At 36.1% G+C, this 24,686-nt stretch overlaps 1 protein-coding gene across 5 annotated transcripts in view; it reads left to right on the plus strand.

Moving 5' to 3' along the window:
• CGNL1 (cingulin like 1) overlaps positions 1-21,854 on the plus strand; it is a 56,124-nt gene extending 34,270 nt beyond the window's left edge. For 3 of the 5 annotated variants that reach the window (XM_054642143.2, XM_077185437.1, XM_077185436.1), the window contains exons 9-19: positions 1,884-2,090; positions 2,369-2,473; positions 5,699-5,851; positions 6,480-6,650; positions 7,764-7,925; positions 8,729-8,818; positions 14,483-14,566; positions 15,763-15,887; positions 16,423-16,531; positions 17,395-17,558; positions 18,136-21,854. In XM_054642143.2, coding sequence (XP_054498118.2) covers positions 1,884-2,090; positions 2,369-2,473; positions 5,699-5,851; positions 6,480-6,650; positions 7,764-7,925; positions 8,729-8,818; positions 14,483-14,566; positions 15,763-15,887; positions 16,423-16,531; positions 17,395-17,558; positions 18,136-18,280 — 1,515 coding nt within the window. In that variant the 3' untranslated portion in view covers positions 18,281-21,854. Of the gene's footprint in view, positions 1-1,883; positions 2,091-2,368; positions 2,474-5,698; positions 5,852-6,479; positions 6,651-7,763; positions 7,926-8,728; positions 8,819-14,482; positions 14,567-15,762; positions 15,888-16,422; positions 16,532-17,328; positions 17,559-18,135 lie in introns of those variants that run through there. The other 2 variants (XM_054642144.2, XM_077185438.1) reach the window with 2 other exon arrangements.
• Positions 21,855-24,686: the final 2,832 nt, after the last annotated feature.

Here is a 24,686-nt window from a genome sequence, read left to right on the forward strand (position 1 = left end):
TGAACTCCCCAGCGTGCCTCAGCTGCTTTCACTCAGCTCCAGAAAGGAGAAATGAGACTAAAAGGAGCCACTGGTGGAGTGCTTGCTAATTAGTAAAACTTTGCTGCTTGCAGAAAGCAAAAATTAAAGGAATATATAAATGCTATTGAAATTCCAGAACATGAAAACCTAAAACATCAACAGAGATTTATTTCAGAGCTTTTAACCAGTCATGTATTTAGAAGAACAAGTTTTTTCAGGATTTTCAAAAGACCAGAACTTGTCAGCCTGCTTATGCTGCCAGTTTTTGTATAATAAGTTCATTGACCCTGTAGACAGTCTGAGTGTTTTCTGAGTTACTGCTTTATCTAATTTGCATGATTTTAAAGCTGCTGCTTGCTAGAAAACAGTCTAGTGAGGGCATTCTTTGTAAACACCCTTTTATATAACTTTGCTTATTCCTTTTGGGTAAGGAGAGGGGAAGATCAGGAGCAACAATCAAAAATAGTGTAAATGAAAAGTGATTTTCATGCTTTCATAAATATTTCACAAAATAGTTTCTGACTAGTTTGATAGGATTTCTTTTGTTCTCACCAAGATAAACACAATTTCACACGCAAAAAAATGTTGTGCTTCAGTAATGAATGTGTAATTACTTATTGTTACCAGATAATGTAGAGGCTAACGGTATAAAAGGATTTGAGAAGGATTAGAGAAATTAATGGATGATACATTCATGGAAGAAAACCAGTGAGAGCTGGGAGTGTATGATGAATGGCTTGCCTCATAGCTGTTCTTCCTCTTGTTGCCTGTAAGCATCAGCCATGGCCATGAGAGAGAATCCTGGTCTAGACTGATTCCTGTTTGCTCTGATGTTCTTGCTGTTGTTTGAGGTCTTGGTGTGGAAGACAGTGGTGCTGCACTTGGGAACCAGATCTTTGTACAGAATAGTGTTTTATATCAGCCCCTGAATACCCACAAACAAGAACCACCCATTATATCCTGGGTTCTTTTATGTTCTTTGGAGAGGATTCTGAATGAAAAGTCAGTGAAGAGCAAAGATGAAATCCTTCCTGCTCTTTACAGAATTAAATGTTTGAATGCATACTTGGTCTGTGTTACAAGAGTATAGATAATATAACAATATAGATAGATACTTCCACTCATGGTTTCCACAGTAAATGGTAGGGTGTTTTAGAGGATAAGTGGTAAGGTGATGATTAGCTCTGAAAAGTAACATGTTGCAGCCAGCTGTCCTGCAAAACAAGTAAAAAATCCAGTGCTTTAAGTGATGCATTGTTCATTATTATAACTTGTGTATAGATTTGAGTTTCTGAAAAAAAAAGTGTGTATTTTTGAATACAAGCTGAACTTGGTATTCAGTACAAGTGGAACCACCACTGTTTATTTAGTGTAAAGATCTCTGTATATTATCTGTCATTTACTCTGCAGCCCTGCCAATAGCTGCATGGATGTGGTGTGTTGCATGTTAGTGCTTGGAATAATCAGTGGGGTGATGCTGCCTAAATTTTGTGTTGTTGTGGAAGACACTTTTCATAAATATGTTCTTCTTTAAAGATCCATATGGCTTTTTCTATCTGTTAATTTTTTTAGTTTACTTGGAATTACCTAACAATGGGATTTGGTAATGAAATTTTTTAGGGCAATAAAGAGGAAGATGTTAAGGTGAAAATGTGAGATGACAAGCATGAGACTGTTCAGGTGTCATACATTACTTTATCTGTTCATGTGCACAAGGAGAAAAAATGCTAAATATTGAAGTCTCAGTTGATATTTTAATGTTATATCCTAGCTGTATTTGCTGTGATGCCTTATGGAACTCCTGTTGGAAAACAGCATCAATTATTTTTTTTTTTAAACACGACATAATTTGTCTTCACTAGAGTGCTGCTGTCCTTCAAAGTGAAAAAAATGCTGCACAAGAGGAGCGAAATAGTGTAGAAAATCAAGTCAAAGAGCTGATCGAGGAAAATAAACAATTGAAGAGAACACTTGCTGAGCTAGAGAGGAAAATTGAGGAGCTGCACAAACAAATTGATAATATGAAAGTAGAAGAAAATTCAGTGAAGGAAAAATTAAAGACATGTGAGGTAAGTTAGAAAACAAGCCCCTTAAGGAGTCTTCCTCTTTGCAATGTATTCATTGTAGAATAAAAACTGACCAAGGGGAGGATGGACAATGCCATAGAAAAGGGTAAGGAAGGACTATGTAGGAAAGATTTTCCCATCGAAAAGCAGAGTAAAACCAAGTCACACTTTGGGATTGGGGAAATCAGTAACAGGCCAGAGTGAAAGGACTTCACAGCCTTTACTTGTCAGATTAAAGGCCTGGCCACTGTTTCTGAATGTATCAAATTGCATCATTGCAGGAAGAGAAGCAACAATTAGAAGAAGCTTTGAAACATGCTGAAAAGGAGGGAAAAGAATTGTTAGGGTTAAAAGCAGCTTTGGAAAGCCAGCTTGAAGATTTGCAGGTAAGAACAAGAAGAATTTGGGTAATTTAAATTTTAAATTTTCTGTTTACCTGAGTCACTATTGCTTTCTGTAGAGTTACATCTCATTCTTTTTGAAGTAGACTTCATTGTAAAGTTTAGGCCTCACTTCAGTGTTCAAATGTGGAATGAAACCATAGCATGCATCAAATTAAAATGGTTTCCTTGATGAAGGTTTGTTTTTTTTCTATTTCCATGGATCTAGCAAAATTTTGGGGAAATTAATTGCCAAATAAATAAACTGCCTCAGGTTTCACAAATCTATTATTTTCAATGATCATGCAACTCATGAAGGTATTTACATGTGGAAGAATAAAAAGCTGTACTTGAATATATGTGGAAAAATATCAGGATGTTTGCTTCTGTATTTTTATGAGCCTGTCTTATTTGCAATTGTTGTATGGAACTGGAATATTTAATCACAAAACCAGAGACATTTTACATGTATCACTAGGATTTGCAGCCTCTTAAATTCTGAATGAAATCCTCTTTTCACCTTGCTCCTTAGTCCACCCAGTATCCAGGAAAGGTTATGCTTTCTCTCAGATTAGCCCAGAAATTAAATATGTGAGGAATGCATCTACTTCAAAGCAATGGAGAGAGAAGTTGGCAGTGTTGTGTATGAGTCAAGATTGGGCGATTCAGCTGACATGAAAATTCAGATCTATTTATTAATGAGGGGAATGTGTATAAATCTTGAAACTGTTCTTATTTATCTCATATTTTGTGTCTGCAAAAGCTACAAGCTTAATTTTTTGTTCTCTGTGATTCACCTTTTACATGAACCAAAGGATTGATTTCAACAGTATCCGTTTAGAATTCTCTTAGTTTTGCTTCTAGAAGCTAAAGTTTCAAGGGATTCTATCAAACAAGTCAGACTCAAAAGTGAGGTACATGTAAATTGCTAGTGCCATTTTTTTAATTGAATGGATGTTTTCCCCTGTTGTCTTCAATATAAATTTTACATTTCTGTTTTGAAAACCTGAAAATGAAACTTGTCTCTAAGTAGATTAAAAGCCAAGGAAAGACTGTGTTAACCAGAATGTTCTCATGATTCATTTAATTATGGTAAAAAGAAAAAATAATGACAGCAAGAAAATACTTCTATGTCTTTAAAATTTAATGCACTTCAAGAATACAAGGTTTGAACAATATGGGTGAGTTTTGTTTTCACAAAATGATGTTTTTAAGCTGATGTTTCTTGTAACTTCATGAATAAGTGTTTCCTCTAAGGCATTTGGTCAGGCTTGGTTTTTGGTTGTCTTAATTTTTATATTTTTTTTTCATTTTAAATCTGTCTACCTGCTCTCCCTCACTGTTTCTCCTTGTTTGCTTGTCTGTATCACTGATAAGCTGCACAATCACTGTAGGGGTGCATTGCTCACCACTGGCTTGCATTTAGCACACTCCCCTAAGAACTCCCTTCTGTCACAGTCTGACTTGACCTTGCTGTGTAACATGGATCAATGCACCATACACATCTCTTGCATCTTGATTAGCTTTGGGGCAAGATGTTTGAAAAGTGTGGGGGTTTTTTTTCTGTTTATGCATCCTTCAGGGCATTGTGCCAAATAAGCTGCCTCCAAGCAGGGTCTCCAAATGAAAGAATTCTAGGGAAGGTGACAGGAGAGTCTGTCCTGACATTTTATTCACAACTTATGTCTTAATTCTGGCACCCTAAATTTAATCCTTTTTCTGATTCTGCACTCTTGTCCACCGGATATGAGCACTAACAGACCTCAGGATGTAATCAGTGGGCCTTTTGTTTAGAACAATTCAGCCTTTCTGTCTTTAGAGTTGTTCTAATGAATAATGTTGTGCAGTAGGTTGATTTGGCCTTGTGTTACCATTGACAATTGAGACGACAAACTCTGGCACTGTAATGATGTGTATCCCAGTGGAAATGTAATTCCTGACTGGCCCATCTTGCTTTTTTACATAACACAAATTGCTGGTAATGGTGGTCTAGTATAAGAAAGACAATGACAATACCAATAGAACTGTAACAGTTACTGGAAACAGCCAAATCTATTCCTCCTCCATTCTGGATTTCTAGTCAGAAAAGTTAAAGCTGGGATGCACTTAATTGTAACAGACAGTTTGCATTAGTGCTTTCAGCTAAAATCATCCTCTATATTGAAACTTTGTTTATGGATGCACAAGTGAGGAGTATTTCTGTAGTCTCTGTTTTAGGGTAGCAACCTCTGTGTAGGGCAGTATTTCAGGAAATGAAATACATCTCAACATTTTTGTACCATTGAGAAGGGAAATGACCTAATTATTATGCCCTTTAACCCTAGCATATATGGTACTGTGATGTGTTAAAAACTAATAATTATACCAACATTCTGGATGGCAGCGTCAAGTAATCTGTGCTTTTTAAATGAAACAATCAGAAGATGGGATCCTTTCAATGGGTGGAGGAACAGGAAGTTTATATTTTCATTGTGGTAGATAATGGTAGGCATCTAGAATTAGCATTGCAGAGCATTGTAAGTTGAAATACATTCTTAATTTTCAGTTATCAGCTGAGATGAATTACTGATTTTGTAAAGAGAACATTCAGCTAGTATTGTTTGGAAAAAATAGAGAAATATCAGAATAATCTTTTAGGTTAGCGTGAAAACAAATTACTCCTTTTCATTTCCCCCTTTTGTTCTCTTTTCATATAATAACACTTTAGCTTCTTCCCAAAGTAATTAATTGCCACTAAAGATTGGCTTTAAATTGGCAACTGACAGGCTGTTGGACTGACTTGTAGTTACACTGTGACAGGCCAGCCAATTCCACTGAAAATGCTCAAGAACTTTTGTACATGAAGGGCACTCAAATGAGCAAATGAGAGATTTTACTTAAATTGACCATTGAATTGTCCTATAGGGCATCCAGATTTCAAATACTGAAATTCAGTATAGTGTACTGAACAGGCAGACACTGAGGAAACTGCAGCATTTGGAGAGTTGGCAGCAACATTCCCATTGCATCATGGTTTTAATACTTGAGTTAAGAAAAGAGGTATAAATGGACACTAGTTGTTTCTAGCATGACATACCAGTGTTTGTCCTATGCTAGCTAGCAAAGTGTAAAACCTGAAATTTGGCTTAATTTTACAGCAGCTGCTGGTATTACTGTGATAAGTAACATACCTTTAAGGCATTAGAAATGATGGTCTACATTTCATTACATGTATTTTTTAATCTACTGCAGGAGAACATCCGTTGCATTTCGCAGGAACGACAGCAGTTAAGTCAGCAATTAAAAGATGAAACTCAGCAGAAGGAGCAGTTAAAGCAGATAAAGAATGAAATGGAGAATGAAAGATTGCAACTGAACAAGACTGTTGAGAAGTTACAGGAGGAGGTATGAGTTCATGCCCAAGAGGCTGCAGAGATCTGAATATTTAACAGATAGAACTAAATGAACTGACAAATTATAAAGAATTATATATTTTTAAATGTGTAAAAGAAAGTAAAATGAAAAGTTTAGTATTAGCTTCTTCAACCTAGAGGTCTTATTAAAAGCTTTCAGGCTGGAACAATGATTGGAACACCACTATTACAAAATGGCATTGTAAACCAGTTCTGTACAAACCAGATCCCAAATCTGAGTTCAGTCCTCATGTACAGCAAAGTGATATTTCAGAGTTTTACAGCTGATTCTCAAAATGTCTGCATCAGATTTATTGTGCCATCTGTGTGTAAACCTTACAGTAATACTGACATACTGAAGTGTGACTGTGCAGTTCATTGTGTCACTCAGCTGGAAGAACTGCTGACAGACAAAAAGAGAATAGTCTTGCCACACATGCTATTAGAAATTAACTTTACTGTTTTGTGTTTTCCCACTTCTGCATAGAAATTAATTTATTTGGGAAAGTTTGATAAATTTTCTGTTTGAAAATACTGAGCTGATTACTGAAGCTGGAGGAAAAAAACCATTTGTTTTATTAAGCACAACAGAACCTTTTGTATATGTACTTTTTGCCCAGATGTCTGAAATGGTGGAGATCTCAAGAACATCAACTCTGGAACTTCAGAGCCAGCTTGATGAATACAAAGAGAAAAATCGCAGGGAGTTTGCAGATCTCCAGAGGCAATTAAAGGAGAAAAACATTGAGGTAGAAAAATCACGCCTGATGAACATAAGAATGCAAGATGAGGTAATGACTCATAAATTCAGTGAGAAATTCTCAACTTTGACCTAGAATTCAGTGCAGATAGTTTTCACAATAATGAATGTTTACTATCATGCTTTTGTGTACCCTCATGTACATCATGAGAGGTTGATCTCAGCGTGCTTTTGGGTTTGATTTTCTATGGTGGTGATCAGCATGTTATTTCTGCTGGGGAAATGGGGGTTCCTGTTTAGGACAGATAAATGCAGTGTTTGTCAAATGAATGCACCTTAAGTGAAATGACAAGGATTCCATTGATGATCTGCTGCTCTTTAATGCCTGCTACTGAAGGCATTGAGAATTTACAAATATTTTTTATTAGGGAAAAAAACCCACCAGTTATTTAGGAAAAACAAACACCCATACAAACATACATTCTCCTCTTCTTTCATATGAGCCAAGGTGGAGCTTTAAATCACAAAGGTTTCTGTGCAACCAAGAATTAACCAGTCTTGAGTGTCTTCCTCATAGCGTGTAAATTTTGTCATAAAGACAATCCAGTCTTTTAAAAATCTGCATATTCCTGCTCTCCAGTTGGAAAAAATTATGAGAATACTTTGGTCACAGATGTTTTCTCTGTATGAAATATTTTCATAGTAGGATTTTTCCAGTTTAGAACTCTTATATTGCCTTTGTTTTAAATTAAATTTAAAAGAACAACAATAGAAGAGTAGTTCCTGTATATTGTTGTGTCTTCCTTCTATATTTATTTCATTCATGGATGGAGAGCCTTTGTAAAGGGATGAAGACTCATGATGAAAAATGCAAGATAAAACAATGATTTTGAGAACATAGCTCTTGAGCTGAATGAAGTTGTATGTAGATATCTACACTAATACATGCATCAAATATGTAAATGTATGTTTACACAGTGTAAGCACGCTGTGTTTGCAGTTATCTCATTATAGGTCATAATCCAAGTTTATTTTCTTGGTGCCATCTGGTGGATAAAACAAAAATTACTGTGAAAAGCCAGTAACTCAATGGAATTCCTGTCATGCTTCCAGATCTGTGTGTTTGCAGTGAGTTCCCTTTGCTGCCATCCCTTGTTTATAGCAAGCACAGTCTTAGTGAATTCCCCTGATCTTATTGCTTCAGATGCGTCTGATGGAAGAGAACCTGAGGGACCACCAGAGAGCCCAGGATGAGGCAATAACAAAAACTCAGCTACTGGAACAGACTGTGAAGAGCTTGGAGTATGAACTGGAAGCCAAAAACCACTTGAAAGATGATCGGGCAAGACAAATCAAACTAATGGAGGTAAAAGACATTTCTTAAGGCTTTGTTTCTTTTTTGAACAGATGAAAATAATTTTGTTTCACTTGGATTTTGCTTGGAAGGAATTGGCATAGTTTCATGTTTTTGAAAATCCTTGTAGTATTACTGCAGAAATTAATGTGGTATATTTTAAAGGTAATTTGTTAGCAAATCTGTTGTAACATGATATGTTCTAAATTAGAATTTTCTCTCATACTTTTAATTAACTTCTTTTTAATTAATTTTATCTAGCGCTTATCATACAGATTTGCATGATTTTAATTTCTAGGCCCATCATTCAGAACTTCAAAAGTATTTAGAAATGTAAGTTTTGTTTGGTCTTTGATATGGGTTCATTTCAGGAGTCTGAATAACATTGTGTCTCTAACTTGTTACAGGGCTGCATAACTGTTCAGTTCAACTAGGCTGTCATTTGACTTTCTTAAGCAAACATCTCTATGTCATTGTACTCAGATAAAAAGAAATTTGTCTTCCAAATGTATAATGTAATGCACTCAAAAAAAGTCTCTAGAAACATTGCAGAATTTATCTTATATTCTTGAAATTGTTGAGAATGATGTAAAAAAAGGAAACAAAACCTTTATTGTACTTCTGTCAAACAAATTCACTCTAAAGCCTTACCTACTTGCCGTCTCTTTTGCTGTGTGTTTTAAGAGGCATTTCAGTTTCCAAGCTTAGTCTTTCAGACAGTTTGGGTCCTTGAAGCTTAAAGAAGAATGCCCTGATAGAAATCTGAAGAGGATGGAAATCAGCGTGTTGAGGTTGCTTTTCTTTGTTCCACTTAGGACAAGTTGTCTCACCTGGAACTTGAGCTTGATGAAGAAAAGAATAACTCGGATTTGTTGTCTGAGAGGATCAGCAGGTGCAGAGAACAGGTACTTGAACAAGTTTTGCAGCTTTTGCTTAATGATTCTATGAAAAAGTGTTAAGATCACAATCAATATTGATCAACTAAATAATAATTAGCAATATGATTTATATGCTATACTTGAGCAGAGCATGTAAATCCAAAAAACCCAAGGTTCACAAACATGATGAAATATGCTCCCTCCACATCATGACAAACCATTTTTTCCTGTTATTCTAAGTGGAAAACAGACACAGGATATATATAAAGACTGAAGACTAGTAAGCCTGTTGTGAAGATCTCTTACATTGAAAGATCACTATTTTAATCCTACTGAAAAGTAATTCAGCATAATAGACTCTTAATTTCAAAGAAGGAAGAGAAGGAGCCTTAGGAAATTGTGGAACTACTTAGTGAAATCAGCTGAACCAAGAATGCTAGCCAGTTTCAACAGAGAGGAAGCTTTATTTTCATTACAAGTGTAAAAGCTGATTAACATATATCAAAGGCAAGACAACTGGAAAGTATTTTCCACATAAAAACATCAGTCCTTTGTTCCAGAAATGTAATATAAGTTGATAGCCCAGAAAGAGGGGAAGAAGGATTTATTAATGAGGTTGTGTCTCATGGAGCAGAAAATATAAAGTAATACTTGCCAAGCTAAGTGAGAACTATCATAGTACCTCAAACAAGTAACAAAAAGGTTTTTGTCTGTATAAGTAGAGGGAAGAAGTTGTAGAGACTGTATGATGAGGCCTCAGTCAAGATAAAATACAATCCAGGGATGCCCTGTCAAATAAAGGAACATTTTACCTCTGTCTTCAGTAAAGCCCATGAAAGTGCAGGTGGGGGGAATTGGAGTGAGTGCATTGGAAATGAGACCATCGAGTTGGAAATTACCAAGTCTTAGGAGAATTTGGACTTCATTGGTTTGAAGACAGAGGCCTTAATAATGTTATTCAAGATTTCTGAAAAAACTGAAATAAGAAATCATAGGTCCTATAACAAAGATTTATAATAAACTAGTAAAGTAGAATATAGGGCCTAATTACTGCAAAAGTAGCCAGACATCCATGGCTGAGTAGTCAGGATTATGCAAATGTTGTAATAGTTCATGGAAAAAAATACAGTGATGTGGCTGTCTTGGAATATCATGGTCCAGATAATGTTCTTTGCCTTATTTTTGCTTTCTGAAAGATGTGAAACTCATTCATAACCCCTTACAGCACATCTGCTGCTGTAACTCTACATGAAGCATTACAGCTCACAGTAATTTCCTAGAAGCTCAGGGGACAATTAGCATTGAGGTACCCACAATAATCTGTTCTGTTCTCATTTCTCTTTCTCCATTAAAAAAAAAAACAACAAACAACTACTGACATTCTTTTGAATAACTGTAGCTCCAGAGGCAGAACAGAAAGTGAAATCTTAGTTTCTGTGTCTTTTCAGTGAAATTGTGTGTTCCACTGAGACAGATGGGGAGTTTAAAGTGAGGTGGAGCTCAGCTTTCTCTCACACATCCTTGAAACACCAAGGCACCATTACTTCTTTGTTTGAACTCTGGCTACTGAGACTCTATTTGATTGTAATAAAAACTTTCTGCTATTGTTCTGTTGATATTGTTCAGACTCTGAGTCAGTGGGTGAAATAGAATATAAAGGACCTGTAATGATGTGGGGTCATGCTGTTGTTAAATCAGGAAGCCTTTAATACTGGAGTCTGTGCCTGTGTTGTAAAGCTGGGATAAAAGTACTTTAGTCATAGCTGCCATGGAAGTTAATTTGCTAACTGAATGGAAACCTAAAATACAGTTTGGTGACTAAAATGTTACATAATGGGTAAAAGACATGTTTATTTTGAGGTCTGGAATTTCTCATTTCACACATGAGTTATAAAGGTTGCTTTGTTTTGATTTTATGCCAGAATGGCTAAGTAGTCAAATTACTAAAGAGTATTTCAGGGTCTGCTAAGCATTTATAATGACATGAGAAATTATAGTGGATTTATTTTGGTAATATTTGTATTCCTCTACATTTTAAAAACTATTATTATAAATATGTTATTTTAACATACTGATAATGAACTATAATACTGAAATTTCCAGTAAAAATGAATTTAAACAACTGGTTCTATTTTACATAAAGCTGAATGTTTGAATAAACATTGGCAAGAATAATAGTTCACATTTCACTTGCCATGAAATGTAATTCTTTTTTAATTTAAACACCCTTTTGAATCTGAATGGCTGCATGACACACTGTTCTCATCTCCTTTTGCCTTGTTCTAAGAAGTAGCACAGCAGAGTGGAAACAGAAAAAAATGTTAGGGAAAAGTGGGTCAAATCCTATTAGTTTTTAAATGATAATGTATTAGTAAATCTAGAAAGACCAAAATGCTCAAACCACACTAACACAGACACAAATGGAAAACTAGAGCACTCAGCTGCTGTTTGAGTCTAAAGAGGTCCCTGGGCAGGGACAGGTATGAGGAACAGAGACAACCAAAATTATATTTTAATAAGTGATTTTTTTTTCTATGAACAAGTGTAATGAAGTATCTCTTGTCATATTGACTTTGCAAACATAATTGAAAAATCCTCATGATAGCCTCAATAATTCTTGTGTTCTGTGAAAATGCAAGCAAGGGTCTATTGACCTTAGAGTTGTTTCCAGTAAGTGTGAAAAATGGACTTATTAGTTTTCATGACAATTTTAGAATAAACAGATAGGGTTAAAATGACACTGACCTGCATAATCTGCTTCCTTTTGGTAAAGTGTTCCCTGTGGAGAGCTGTATACCTGCTCTTTAGCTGGCACTGACTGTGGGTAGCAAAGAAATAAAAATCTGGATATGAAGGTTGTTTTTCAATTTTGAAGCATCAAAGGGATTCTTTTAGCTTTAACTTTCTTCTTGATTAATCATTGGGTTTTTTGGTCACATACTTGGAAATTGTCTAAGGTATATATTATATACATATATATGTACACCCACACACTACTTAGGAGTTAACAGGAAACATTGGCTGTAAACCTGTGAGATGATGAACAATACTGATGGCATCTAAATTATTATTAGAAATCAAATTGCTTTCACTGTAATGAACTCAACAGCTGCTTTTAATCCTAAAGCTGGCACAAAATGATAAAGCTTTGTAAAACCTGATACATTTGCTTTTCTCAATTCTTTGTTGTTGGCATTCTTCAAATCCAGCTGTGATAAGTGTTGCCTTAAGCTGCAGAAATAGTTTATTCTTTTAACACAGTTTTGAGATATTAGACATAGGAAGGCTAGAACATGGAACATGAAGTCCCACATGGTACATACACAGAGTATGGCCATGAAACTGGTACATCTCACTGCTGTGAAATAAGTGGAACTTCAAGCACATTTGGACACACAACTGTTTTTCTCCTTTGTGCATGTTAATTATGTGTTTAAAAACTGTTGAACTGTTGAAAAACACAAGAAGAGAAAACAATTTATATCTCCTCCAGCAGAAATTCTATTTGCTGCCCTTTTCTTTTAACAAGCTCTTGTAGATATTTGCATGTAGCTTACTGATCCTAATCAGATATAGATATTTTTCTCTCTCCCACTACCTTTCTGTGAGGTTGCTTTTACCAAGAGTTGTCCAACAACAGTAGCAGTCATCTTGGAAATATAATAATTGTCCTCTAAATAATTCCTTCGTTTGAATCTTGGGAAGGCTGCACAAATTTGTTACAGCCTCTGAGCACAGTAAGAGCACAGTGGAACCTCAGAGTGGTCCATTAAGCAAGTTCCTACATAAAACAAAACCCCTTTCTTCAGTTAACAGCTACATTTTTAATTAGTCCTTCATTTTACCACAGATTTAGCTGTATTTTTTCCTGTGTCTGTCTTGCTAAAGCAATTACAGTAGAATAAATTCTATGTAATTCCTCACATTATAATTTTATTCATATATTTTATTAATAAATACAGCTATTGTACACATGTGATTCTAATTTGTGTCTATAAAGTAATACTTTACTATATAATATTTTACTATATAACGTATAAAACATTGTTATTATTAGGCTTCCATGTGACAATGAGAGCTTTTAAGAAATCACCCAGCTGTTGAGAACACAGCCACGTGCTGCCATTGGTATTCTAGGAGCTGGTATGACCTTAGTTTTCAGGAATGCCTTCTCCCTTCTGTCCCCATCCTGTGACATAACATATGCAATTGCATGCCTTGCTGCCATTATTTGTATTCATATATCAATTTACAAGCTCCAGAAAAAGTGCAAATTACTTCCTTTAACCATGATTAACTAAAAATGTATCATTTGATATTATGTTGTGGTTTAAAAAATAAGGCCTAGGGCAAATTTTCATCTGCTGTACTTGTTTAACCTTCACATTCTTAACATTGCTTTTGGATTTTTTATGCAAGAATTCCCAATGACATTTGAAAGTCCTTTACTGAGATAAATCTGTAACTGAGAGCTGCTTAGCTGCAATGTTGTGTTCATGCAAGTTCATATGTAACTGATGCAAAGCAGGAAAGAGTGCTGTGGCCACTGAAATCTTTATCAGTCTTTTTTTTGCAGGGACAGTAATTGATACAGATATTCACTGTGTTCCTCAGATGATATCTATCATAAAAAGTCCTGTACAGTGTAAACCACAAATGCTGTGGTAACATTTGCTGTGCCTGTAAAAGTATTTTTAGAGATTTGCAGGGAGTCTCAGAAAGATTGGAAGCAAGATAAGTATTTCCATAGCCCTACAAACTTTGTTCTTCAGCACCAAAGTTTCAGTAGCAGCTGTTAGGTAGTTTGGAGTTTTTCTCTAAGCTCAATTTCTTTTCCAATCAAGTCCAATAGTGAGGTAAAACAAACTAATTTTGCATTCTTATCTTGAGTCTGTATTGATTATGTAGCTTTTTAACATCTTTACACATGGAGAATATATCTTCCTTGTGGTTCTTGAATATGGAGCAGTAATATTGACAGAAGCTGCAGAAGAGGTTGTCTTTCAACAAAAGAAGCAAAACCCACCCCCTCTCTAAATCTAGAAGCTGGTGCCCCTCCAGTACAACAGACATGAAATTGATTGAAGGAGGGGAGCGATGTTTGGATCCATCATGCAGCAGAGTCTGTTGAAAAAGAGCTTTTACTACTCCCATGCATACAGAAAACTGCAATTCCCTGTGGAGTGTTTCACTGAGTTCTGGGCACTTGTTTGCAGGTACCAGGTTGTGTTTAATAAAGAGAAACTTTACTAAGACTAATCAGCAGCTTAAAAGTAAGGTACTGTTTCAGAGGTTCAGACTTAAGTATGAAGAAAACTGGAAAAGATGTTTGAAGATGGATGTGATGTTCCAGAACTCTGTTCTGCCATGTGATGTGTCTTTTATAGAACAGCTTAGAGTTGAGTTCCTTGCTACAGAATGTATATGGTAAACATCAACAATATCCAGTGTAGGTGTGAAATGCCTAGAATGAATCCTGGGAATAACATGGACTGCTTGAAGCAGAAAGTTTTGTCCAAGATTGTAGCTGTAAAGCTCATCTGAAATCACATGTATGTCTTGAATTATGAGAAAGAACACATTGCCTATTGCACAGGTATATGTAGTTTATATATATACATACACACAGTATAATATAGATAAATATAATTTAAGTCTCTCATTAAAATTTCTGTCTTCTTTCTCTAATAGATTGAACAAATGAGGACAGAGCTACTTCAGGAAAGAGCTATAAAGCAAGACTTGGAGTGTGACAAAATTTCCTTGGAAAGACAGGTAATTATGTCTGGTTGTAAATGACCACTTTCAGAGGAGCTGTTCTGCCAAGGCTGAACAGCCCTTCAGGAACACTGCTGAAGATACCATTTAAAGGAATTGTGATTTTAGTTGAGTGTTTTCTTCTGTAGTAGTAAACAATTCTTCTGCAGCTCAGTGGTCTTTGAAAGCAAGGTTACTTATCATAGCCCTTAGGTGAGATCCAGAGGAAAGATATCTCAGCAAGTCATAGTATTATTTAAAAACTCAAGAACATAAAACAGATTGTAATGGGAATTTAGAGAACGTGTTAGTACAACACACCTAATTAGGTGCCTTCAATTATGTGGCATTGATCTCATATTAATTATTTGAGAAAAAAGAATGCCACCTACTGGTATATACTATGTACATTCTTATACTTTAGTTCTGATCTTCCTGTCATAGTCCTTTTTTCTCTGTTTGAGACCTGTGATCATGCTTTGAATTTCTCTAACAAAGAGCTTTATTTTTCTGTTCATCATGTAACTCTTTATTTGTTGGGGTATTTTTTTCTGTTAATTCTTTGACTAGGTCCCCATTGAAAACTTGTATTACCTAGCTTCAGAAAAATATAAGTGTAAATCTTAGCAAAAAGTCTCCTTTTACAAATTTTTTGAGCTGTTTTTGTAGTAGGAATATCTTTGGAGAGTTAAGAGAGGCAGGGGGAAGAGAAATATTCCAGGCGCCCTGGGTTTCCACAGAAAGTTAGGGAAACACCCCAGTAATAGCTTTGATAAAGTAAAGCGGTATTGGATGTAAATAATTTCCTTGTCTACTTGTTCCAGCCATACACCAGTGATTTATAGGGCAAGAACACAGAATTTTACAAAAAAATTGGGTGTAGCATAAGACAGATCTGACAGAATATTTAAAAAAAAAATTGGCACATTAAAAAGTACTGCTGGAAGGGGCTTGCAACTACCTGAGGTTTAAGTGTCCATTTAATCCTAAAACTTGAACTAAAGCTGAACAGTAAATTCTTTCCAATAAGCCACGGTAGTAGAAAATTTGTTTGAAGTAAACTGTAAAATCTCAGTGACTTTCCAAGTTCACTAAATGCCATACTGCTCACTGTACATACTGATAGCTGTTTGCCTGGAGACATGACTTTGGTGTTGAGGTGATATTTGTCAATCTCAGTAAGTGTGTATTAACCAAGTGTGTTCCAACCACAGAACAAAGACTTGAAGAGCCGAATCCTTCACCTGGAGGGTTCTTACCGATCCAGCAAGGAGGGACTCGTTGCTCAGATGGAGGCAAGGATCACAGAGCTGGAAGAACGACTTGCAAATGAAGAGAGGTAAAACCAGTAATGCTAAGATCATATTTATGCTTGTTATTATGGCCTCTTGCTAATGTTAAATCTCTCTTACAATTAACCTGGGGTTTTTTTCACCAAATTAAATTGGTTACTGTTTCATAAAAGTATTGCAATTTTTCTTTTTTACTGCAAGCACAGTAGAAGTTTGTCATAAAATTTAAAACTGGGCACATGGTTCCATAGCTCCTTATTTTATAAAAGTCTTATATCAAGAACAGGCTTAGAAATATTAACTGTACTGTAACATCCATTTCATGTTTGCTTTTTGTTTAATCTTGGAGGAATATACTTTTGTTGCTAAATGTTGCTATGGTGTCAGAAGAAATTCTCCTTAGTAATTTCTGCTTGTGAAAAAATTTCTCAATATGTTGCATGGAATCAGTAAATCCAAGCAGGGACCCTAAGTATTTATCCAATTCTTATAAGATTGTTAAAGAATTAAATGATCAGGATTGGGATCATTTCAGTTCCTTTTTTACAAACCTGTCTTTTCTTGGTTTTGGTTTTTCACTAGGGACAGAGTCAATTTCCAGCTAAGTAACCGCAGACTTGAGAGAAAAGTGAAGGAGTTAATGTTGCAAGTAGATGATGAACATCTGTCATTGACTGATCAGAAGGACCAGGTAGGGGAAGGATTAATATGCAAATATCTGATATTAATCCTATGAGCCTAAACCATCATGTATAAAAGATACAAGACAAATAGGGGTAGATTCTGATTACTCTGTTGTTTGTGAATTCCCATTTAGTGATATTTGCAGCTGCCATTGCATCATGTGCTTTTGTCTAGTACTAAATTGTTCTTAATTTTGAAAATTATGAAAAGAAAGTTACAGAAGCAATGCTAATTTAAGAAATAAAGCAAATAACAGACAGTTATTGATCCTATAAATATACCAACAAGTAATCTGTTTTGCCACCATAAAATTTTGTTTAAAGAAAAAAACTGTTTACTGTTAAATATAGGCTGTAAGTCTAAGCACACACTGATGTTCCAACAGCAATGTGCTCTACCATTACTGTGGTCTTTGTGGATTCAAACATGGTTTGTTTCAGCACCTGAGCCAACAGTTAATACTCTGCCTGGAGAATGAGCAGTGTGTTTCAAATTGCAGGCATCCATTACAGGAATGATCTTAAACAATCCTCTGGGTTTTTGAAATGTATTTTATAGTCTCTGTCTGTTAAAGTTGCTTAACTTAGACACACTTATGTTGTCATGGGTAACCAGCTCTTGCTATCACATAATACTGTCTCACTCTACCAAAGCTCTCTTTGCTTGCTGCTGGTTTTTCTCTGTAAAAAACCAGTATCACAATATTTTTCTTAAAGTCTAATGCTGACTTTCAAATATTTCTGAAGCAGAGGATTACAGTGTCACTACACTGGCAAAGTTTTGTCTTTATTCTCCCTCTCATAGATGCTGGAAGAATAAAATTCCTTTGTTAAAATAGCCCTCTAATCAGATGACATGTAAATATTGCAGTTGAGTTTGCGTTTGAAAGCAATGAAACGTCAAGTTGAAGAAGCTGAAGAAGAAATAGACAGACTGGAAAATGCTAAAAAGAAACTTCAGAGAGAACTTGAAGAGCAACTAGACATAAATGAACAATTGCAAGGACAGCTTAACACTGCAAAAAAAGAATTAAGGTAGGATGAGTTGTCAGACTTTCCAGTTCTGTATCACACCACTTCTCACACATTTGACCACTTGGTCCTGTAGTCCATAAACTGAGGGCTTCCTCCACAAGTTTGTCATCAGCACACACAGTTTGACACAGACCTGTGAAACTCTCCAGGTGTCCCAGCCTTCTTTCCAAGATCTTCCTACTGAATAAAGGCATTTATTCATTGAGGCAGGGAATATAAAATGGAGAAAAGTGGTGGCACTTGACACTCTTACCATTTGTAGCAGTAAAAATTTCCCTAATGGCTGAGAGGTGCAGTCATCCTGTGTTAGTTTTCCTTGGCCATCTGTGAACATCCCAGTGTGCAAAGGTTACAGTTTCCTCTCTCTGCCACTTTAGTTAGAGGTGCTTGAAAATGTGATTGCTTGATCTTGTGCATGTTTCCTTCATGTAAGATGTGGTCTATGATAACCCCTGCTGCAGCACTCAGACATCCTTCAAAAATGTAAATCCTGCCTGTCAATGTTTAAAGCTTTCTTTTAAGTGTTCTGTGTGTAGATGTGCTGTTTTAATAGCAAATATGTGTATTTTTGTTTTAGTAGACTGAAGAAGTCACCAAGTAAAGTGTTGGCTGATTCTGATGATGATGACGACGATGAAGATGATTTCAGCACGGATGGTGATAGTCTCTGTGAAGTACCTTCAGGAAATAATTTCTCAAAAGATGATGACACAAAAATCTAAATAAGTATGGATGCAATTCCTTGAAAATACTGGAAGAATAACATAAGAAACTGGATATTCTAGAAGCCAAATGACATAAAGGGATTTAAGAGTTGGGAATATAATGTTTCCATCCATATTGTGCCATTTTCTTTCTTTTCTGGATCTCCACTGTTTATTATAGAAAACAGGATTGCATTATAAAACACCTATAAAACTATATATATCTATAAACTGCTACTGAAAATGTGGGAATAATATTTCACATTGGAAATGGGATTTTGCTAAAATTCTGTTCAAGTAAAAAGCCATCTGATATTAATTCAAAATTAGTTTTTAGTTATTAGAAGCTTTTCCCTAAAATTAAGGAAACTATGGAAGATTATTTAATAATTGTAAGTAAGGGGAATTTATGTATAAAATGTAAATATTTTAAATTTAATCTTTTTATTGACTACTTTAGTACTATTTTGTAAAGTTTCAAATATTATATAAATCAGTTTGATATGTAAAATCTTTAAGTTTATATTGAATGCTATGTTTGGGTTTTCACTAAGAGGAAAACAAATGAAAATGAATACATTTCATGCATTACAGAGCAGATTTGTAGTTCCTGGGCCAGGAAGTACATTTAAATAGCAGTGTAAGTTTTATTGTATGTGTTCTGTATATTAGAGGTCAAATGTTAATCCTGCCTGTTAAAAGGACCATCACATGTGCATGATGAGAGAGGCTTGGCTTCTACTTCTGTGTCAACTTCATTTGGGAAGCTCTGTGTTCTCAGTAGGGAAGGGTGAGAAGGATGTCACTCATTACTTGGTATCTTTCATTTCCTGAAAGGAGTTCAGTTCTGCCAGAGGCAGAATGTTATAGGCCTGCTGATTTGAGGACAGTGGGACAGTCTTATCTTGCAAGTTTCTAGAGTCCCACTTGTTCCAGTAAAATTACCTGTGGTCTTTGATTTAAGTACATGCTTAAATCTGTTAATTGATATGAAAATTTTATGCTGCTGGCAAGAAATTGCACCAAGGAAACAGAAAGCATGTAATCTGATTTTTCTTTCTAAGTTCTTCTTGACCATCTACTAGTGATGTATTGCAGTGCATGGTCATATCTGCAGATATACACTGGTATTTCATTTTACAGAAGTATCTGTATTTTGGGTTATCCATCTATTCAACAAACTTTGTGGGAAATTTAAAAGAAAGAGCATTGAAGATTTTATTTTAAAAAGATTTTCTATTTTGTTGCTAAAAATATTTTTTGCCATTTGAATTACACCAGACTGGTTTTGCTCCTTTGCAAATCTAGACTTCACAGGAAAGGGCATTACTACAAAATTTTGTTGATAAACCATAGTTAGGTCCTGTCTATTTATCAGTATTTGTCTGCAGTTACAGGTTAGCAAGCACTTGTTCATTGATTTGATTGAGTAATCATGGAATTGTAAAAAATACTTTGAACTGAAGTTGCTGGGATCTTCCATTATTCCCCCAAAGGAATCTGCTGCAGAGAGCAAATTGAACAGCTCTGCCAGTGAGGCTGGCAGATGTGGTTAAAGCAAAAGTCCCGACAATGGCAGTGTCCATTTTCATACAGTTACATGAAATGAAACTCCTGCCTGCGAGGTCAGAAATGTATTCCTGCATAACAGATCACACACTCTTTGCCATGTAATTCCCTTCAACTTGCTTTTGATCATTTGAGTTATACAGGAAATATTAGGAATGGGAAAGTTGTTTCTGAATCTTGTATCTTTACCAGTAGCATGCACATGGAATATTTTGCAGTATTGGCATTACTATTTTGACATCACAGGAACAGCCTTTCATCCAAGAAGACCTGTGCTACACTGTACTGACAATCATCATAGAAACTGCTGTGATTTATTTGTTGTTTCATTTGCATGTTTATGTAGACTTAACTTCAAGCAACTGATTCCAATCCCCAGTACTCTATCCTATAATGTTCATAGATGACTTATTTCAAACCACTGGAAAAAAATCAATTAATATTGCATCTACCTCCAGTTACACTAAACTGTAAAAGGAAAATTCACTTAAAATAAACAGTCAGTGCTCTCAGTTCTACTTTGTGCATATACCTCGATATGATAATTGAATTTCATATAGAAGACATGTTTAAAACATAACAAGAAAGTAATTATTTGGGAGATATTGATGCTGTAAACAAATTTCTGCATTTTCTTCTCTTTGGATAGCTACTTTCTTTGTAACTTGTACAGCAGGTGGCAGGTGTAACATCTAGAACACTCCTCATTTGATCTTAGAAGGAAGAAAACAATATTGTTGCAGGCTCCTACTGGCCACAATTCTTCTTAGTGAACCTCCTCTTTTTCAGAAAAAGAACTTCTCTTTAGTTTGTTCACTTGGACTTGCCGGTGGCATTTTCTCTTTAGAGTTCTCAAATAATATGACTAAAAGTTTTAAGACACTGAAAAAGATATTTCAATTGATTCACCAAGCAGTTGGTAGCTCTGTTTCTCGATATTTGTTAACTATGGTGATGGTAAAATCATCTTCATTGCCACAACAAAATTTATAGTAGTTTACAGTCATCTTACTTGTTCACTCTACGTCCTGTTTGCTCTCATCAAAGCCCATGTTCAAAGTTTAGTTTAGAAAAATTTTCCTGGTTTTTTCATGTAATCTATTTTAAAATGAATTTCAGAAGAAGCTCTTGACCAATAAAAGGAAGCAAGAGGGGGGTATATGTAAGGAAATATGGTTAAAAGACATTTAGTGGCTTGAGGTTTGTATAAACTTCAGAGTTGCTGGTGTATTACAGAGACATGGCTTGAATTCTGAGCTGTACAGACCTTGAGTTTTCTTTCACAGTACTGCAATATCTCTTAAACAAACGGACCTGAGCTAAATCATGTTTCCTATAAGCCTAAACTGATGACTTTTATAGTGGATGCTTGTCTCTCTGTGTAAGTAATCTGTAGTGAACGGTGAACTTTTAGTCCTTTCTGGGATTAATGGTCTTGGTTTTCTGAGTCTGTTATGGTAGATAGGAGAAGACAAATTAGTTCTACAAGAGGTTTTTTTCTGTTTTAAATCACCAGCATTTGGCAAGTGCTCCAAAGTCTTTACATGGCAGCTTCTATACAGTGCAAAATGTGTAAATGTTAAGCAAGTGAAGAAAATCCTCCTGTCCTCCATAGACTCCTAATTTACTAAGGAATGAAATTAAAGATACTCATCACAATAATGCATTTTAATGCCCTTGAGTTTGGAAGGCATCCCTTTTCATAAAAGCATTAAGATCTTTCAGACATCATATCTCTTGTTGGTGCCTGAAGAAATAAAAAGGAAAAATTGTCATCTTCTTGCTGTCCCCTGTACCTGTTTCTCTGCACTGCACTTTATTTAAGGAAACTCCTGTACTAGGCAAATACTTCAATTCATTATGTGTTTTTTACTGTTCAATCACCAGGCACGTTTCCCCCCACAATTCTGGGTGATGAGACTGTAACTTGTTGATTAATCTGTGTATTTCTCTGATTTATCCTCTTTCTTCTGAACTTAATTCTTCCCTTTTCCTGATTAAATAATTTGTTCTGATTTATAAATTATTTTCTAAAGTGTTCCAGAAGCCATGTGTTTTCCTAATTTTTTACAGACCAGCTGTGTGCTTTGCTGAGTGAGCTACATAGTGCAATAGCTTCAGCTTTTAAGCCTTTTCTGGATCACACAGCATATTTTAGTAATTAAATGTTGATTCTTTTCGCTTACTGGAGCTTCCTATCCTGTGAGTAGAGCTACACATTTCAGCTGCTTAATTTCTACCAACTGTACTTCTCAAGTAACATTGCAAAATGTTCAAAGACTTTGCTGAAAGAGCAACATTCTTTAGAAATTGCCAGGGTTTCTTACACATTTAATTTCTTTTTTTGCATAAGGTTCTGACTAGGTCACATGTTTAACCCCCTGACCCTACTATGTTATACTGAGGGAAATTTCATTGGCATCTCAAAATTTTCTCAGGAGCAGTGGGCTGTTGAGAAAAAGGTATAGAGTTAATAGATATTTTTGTATTACAGGTTTTTCTTTTTACATGTAGGAAAGGAAAGACTTAAGAAGAAGGGGAGTGAAGTTCAGCAGACAAGGCCAAGTGCAGTAGTCAGTTTGCCTCACCTACCTAGGTAGCAGAATGACAGTTCTTTAATGGTTGGTACCAGTGACCCTTATGTAAAGTCAGCAGGGACTGTTTTATGTAAGCTGGAACATTTGATCTTTTTTCCATTTCTAATAACAATTTACTGCTTTATTTAGATCCTGAAGCTTCATGCCATTAGCAGAAGAACAGGCAATAAAAAAAATATTTAAATTCAGAGCACAGGTGGAGGATGAGAGTTTAAGCTCTCCAAGTTGTCAGTAGGAAAACTGTAGGAACACTTCTATGTGAGTGCAGAGGAGGAACTCACTACAGGTAACTCCATTACAGGTAACCTGAGTTTTGCTTTGCCTTCTGTGTACTTCTGTTTTTCAGCAGAATGGGCTTTCTGAACAGTGCTTCATGTGTTAGGTTACAAAGCTATTTTTACTGGTTTCAAGTACTCCTTTCATCTTGGTTGTATGCAGGCTGGCTTGGATGGACCCTACAAAAAGGCATAATGGGAAGTAAGAAAAAAGTACAGTAGGAAAGAGTCAACTCAGGATCCAGTTCTGATTAATTTGATTTTGACCTTCCCTTCACTCTTAAGGATCCTGGCACACATCTGAGATTGAATGTCTGGCTCTGCAGTAACCAGCAGGCTCTGTGGAGTGTCTTTTTTGCAGAACAACAGCCTTAAGTATAGATTTCCTTGCTTTATGGGGAGTTTCAAATCTGGTTTTCTTCAAACAAAAAAATGGTTTATTGTGAAACAGGTAGAATGGCTATGAAAAGTGGAAAGGAAGAAATAATAAAGTGAGTCCAATAAAAATATGTAAAAGCAGTAAAATCAGCCAACTAAAGAAAGGAAGCTTCCTGAATTAGGCTATGTGTACTTTAAACACAGCCCACTGTGCCTTGCTATTTCAGGACATATTGTGTATGGTATCCACCTATTTTAGAGATAAGATCAAATTTGTAATTTAGATATAATGTCCCTCCCAAATGTGAACTTCTTAAGCATTACTGAGTCACAATGGATAACTGTGGTCTGTGTGGATATAAAAAACCAATTCAAAATGCTCACAAACGTGGAAATTCAGTTTTCTAAATGGAACAGGTTCTGTTTAGAGACCCTGCTGGGCCAGCTGCTCACAACACAGTAGCCCCATAAAGGTGCAGGTAAGTGTGTCAGGACTACCAGGCTGTGCTGCAGTGCTTTCTAACACAGTACCTGGCTGATGGTCTCTCCTGCCCTTCCAAGTTGTGGTTCTTCTTCATCAGTGACAAGTGCAGCCTCTGCTGGAAGACCAATGTGTGGCTTAGATGCATCAGGCCAGAGAGGACGTGAGGACCTGACCACCAGATGTCTGGGAAACTGAGTTAACATTACTTATTCACAGCAACAACAGGGTTCCAGGTACTGGCAGAAAGGTGTGGCTGTTTGATAGGTGGCTGTTGGGGCATTCTATATTTTTTTGGCAAGTTTAGAGTTTTGGGGTATTTTGGTCAGAGGATAGGAAAGGAAAAAACAATTCAAAAAACACCCCTGTCCTGGATGTACTCTCCAGGTGCCTGCTGGTTCTTCTCTTTCTTGTGGGTGAAATCTGTACACCTGGGATTTGATTTTACTTCAGTCTTTGCTGACCATGTGTCCACAAGCACACTGAGAGGCAGGCAGTATCTGCAGTCTGCTGTGGTGACATTGCCAGGGTGGTAGCACAGGAAATGTCAGGACACTCTGTGGCCATGACATTAAACACCAGTCCTTCAGCTTTATTTGAGCAAAATAAGGAGCTTTTTTTACTTGTGCAGTATCTGCTTACCTTGCCTCTTGGTGAGTGTTTGTATTCACCTGGTGGCTCTTACTGTAAAGCCTCACAATGCTTTTCCAGGGAATGCAGGTGCTTATGGCTCAAAGCTGGATTACCCAAGCCTCAGGAGGCTGTGTCTAAACTGCAGCATCCATCCATGTCAATGTGCCATTCGATGACATCAGCAGCTGCAGCTGAAGGCCAGTGCAGATGGAGGGAGGAAACTGGATACCAGGAAGCTCAGTTGGTTCTGCAGTCAGCTCAGCTCTGTTCTGTGTGGTGTCAGCACCAGTGCCACAGAGTAATTCCTGCATTGAATAGGTCTCTGCTCTGAGTGGTTAGAGAGTCCTGCACTTTCTATGCCTGCAGAGTCTAGAGCACTAGATATCATGTAATTGGGCTTTTATTCCACAAGCTTTTGTAAAGTCTTGTCATTTTAGCTTTTCTTTTCAAGTGTATAAAAATACCAACCAGGCACAGAAGAACTGTGCCTC

This window comes from Agelaius phoeniceus, chromosome 13, assembly GCF_051311805.1.
Source record: "Agelaius phoeniceus isolate bAgePho1 chromosome 13, bAgePho1.hap1, whole genome shotgun sequence".
NCBI classification, from domain to species: domain Eukaryota; kingdom Metazoa; phylum Chordata; class Aves; order Passeriformes; family Icteridae; genus Agelaius; species Agelaius phoeniceus.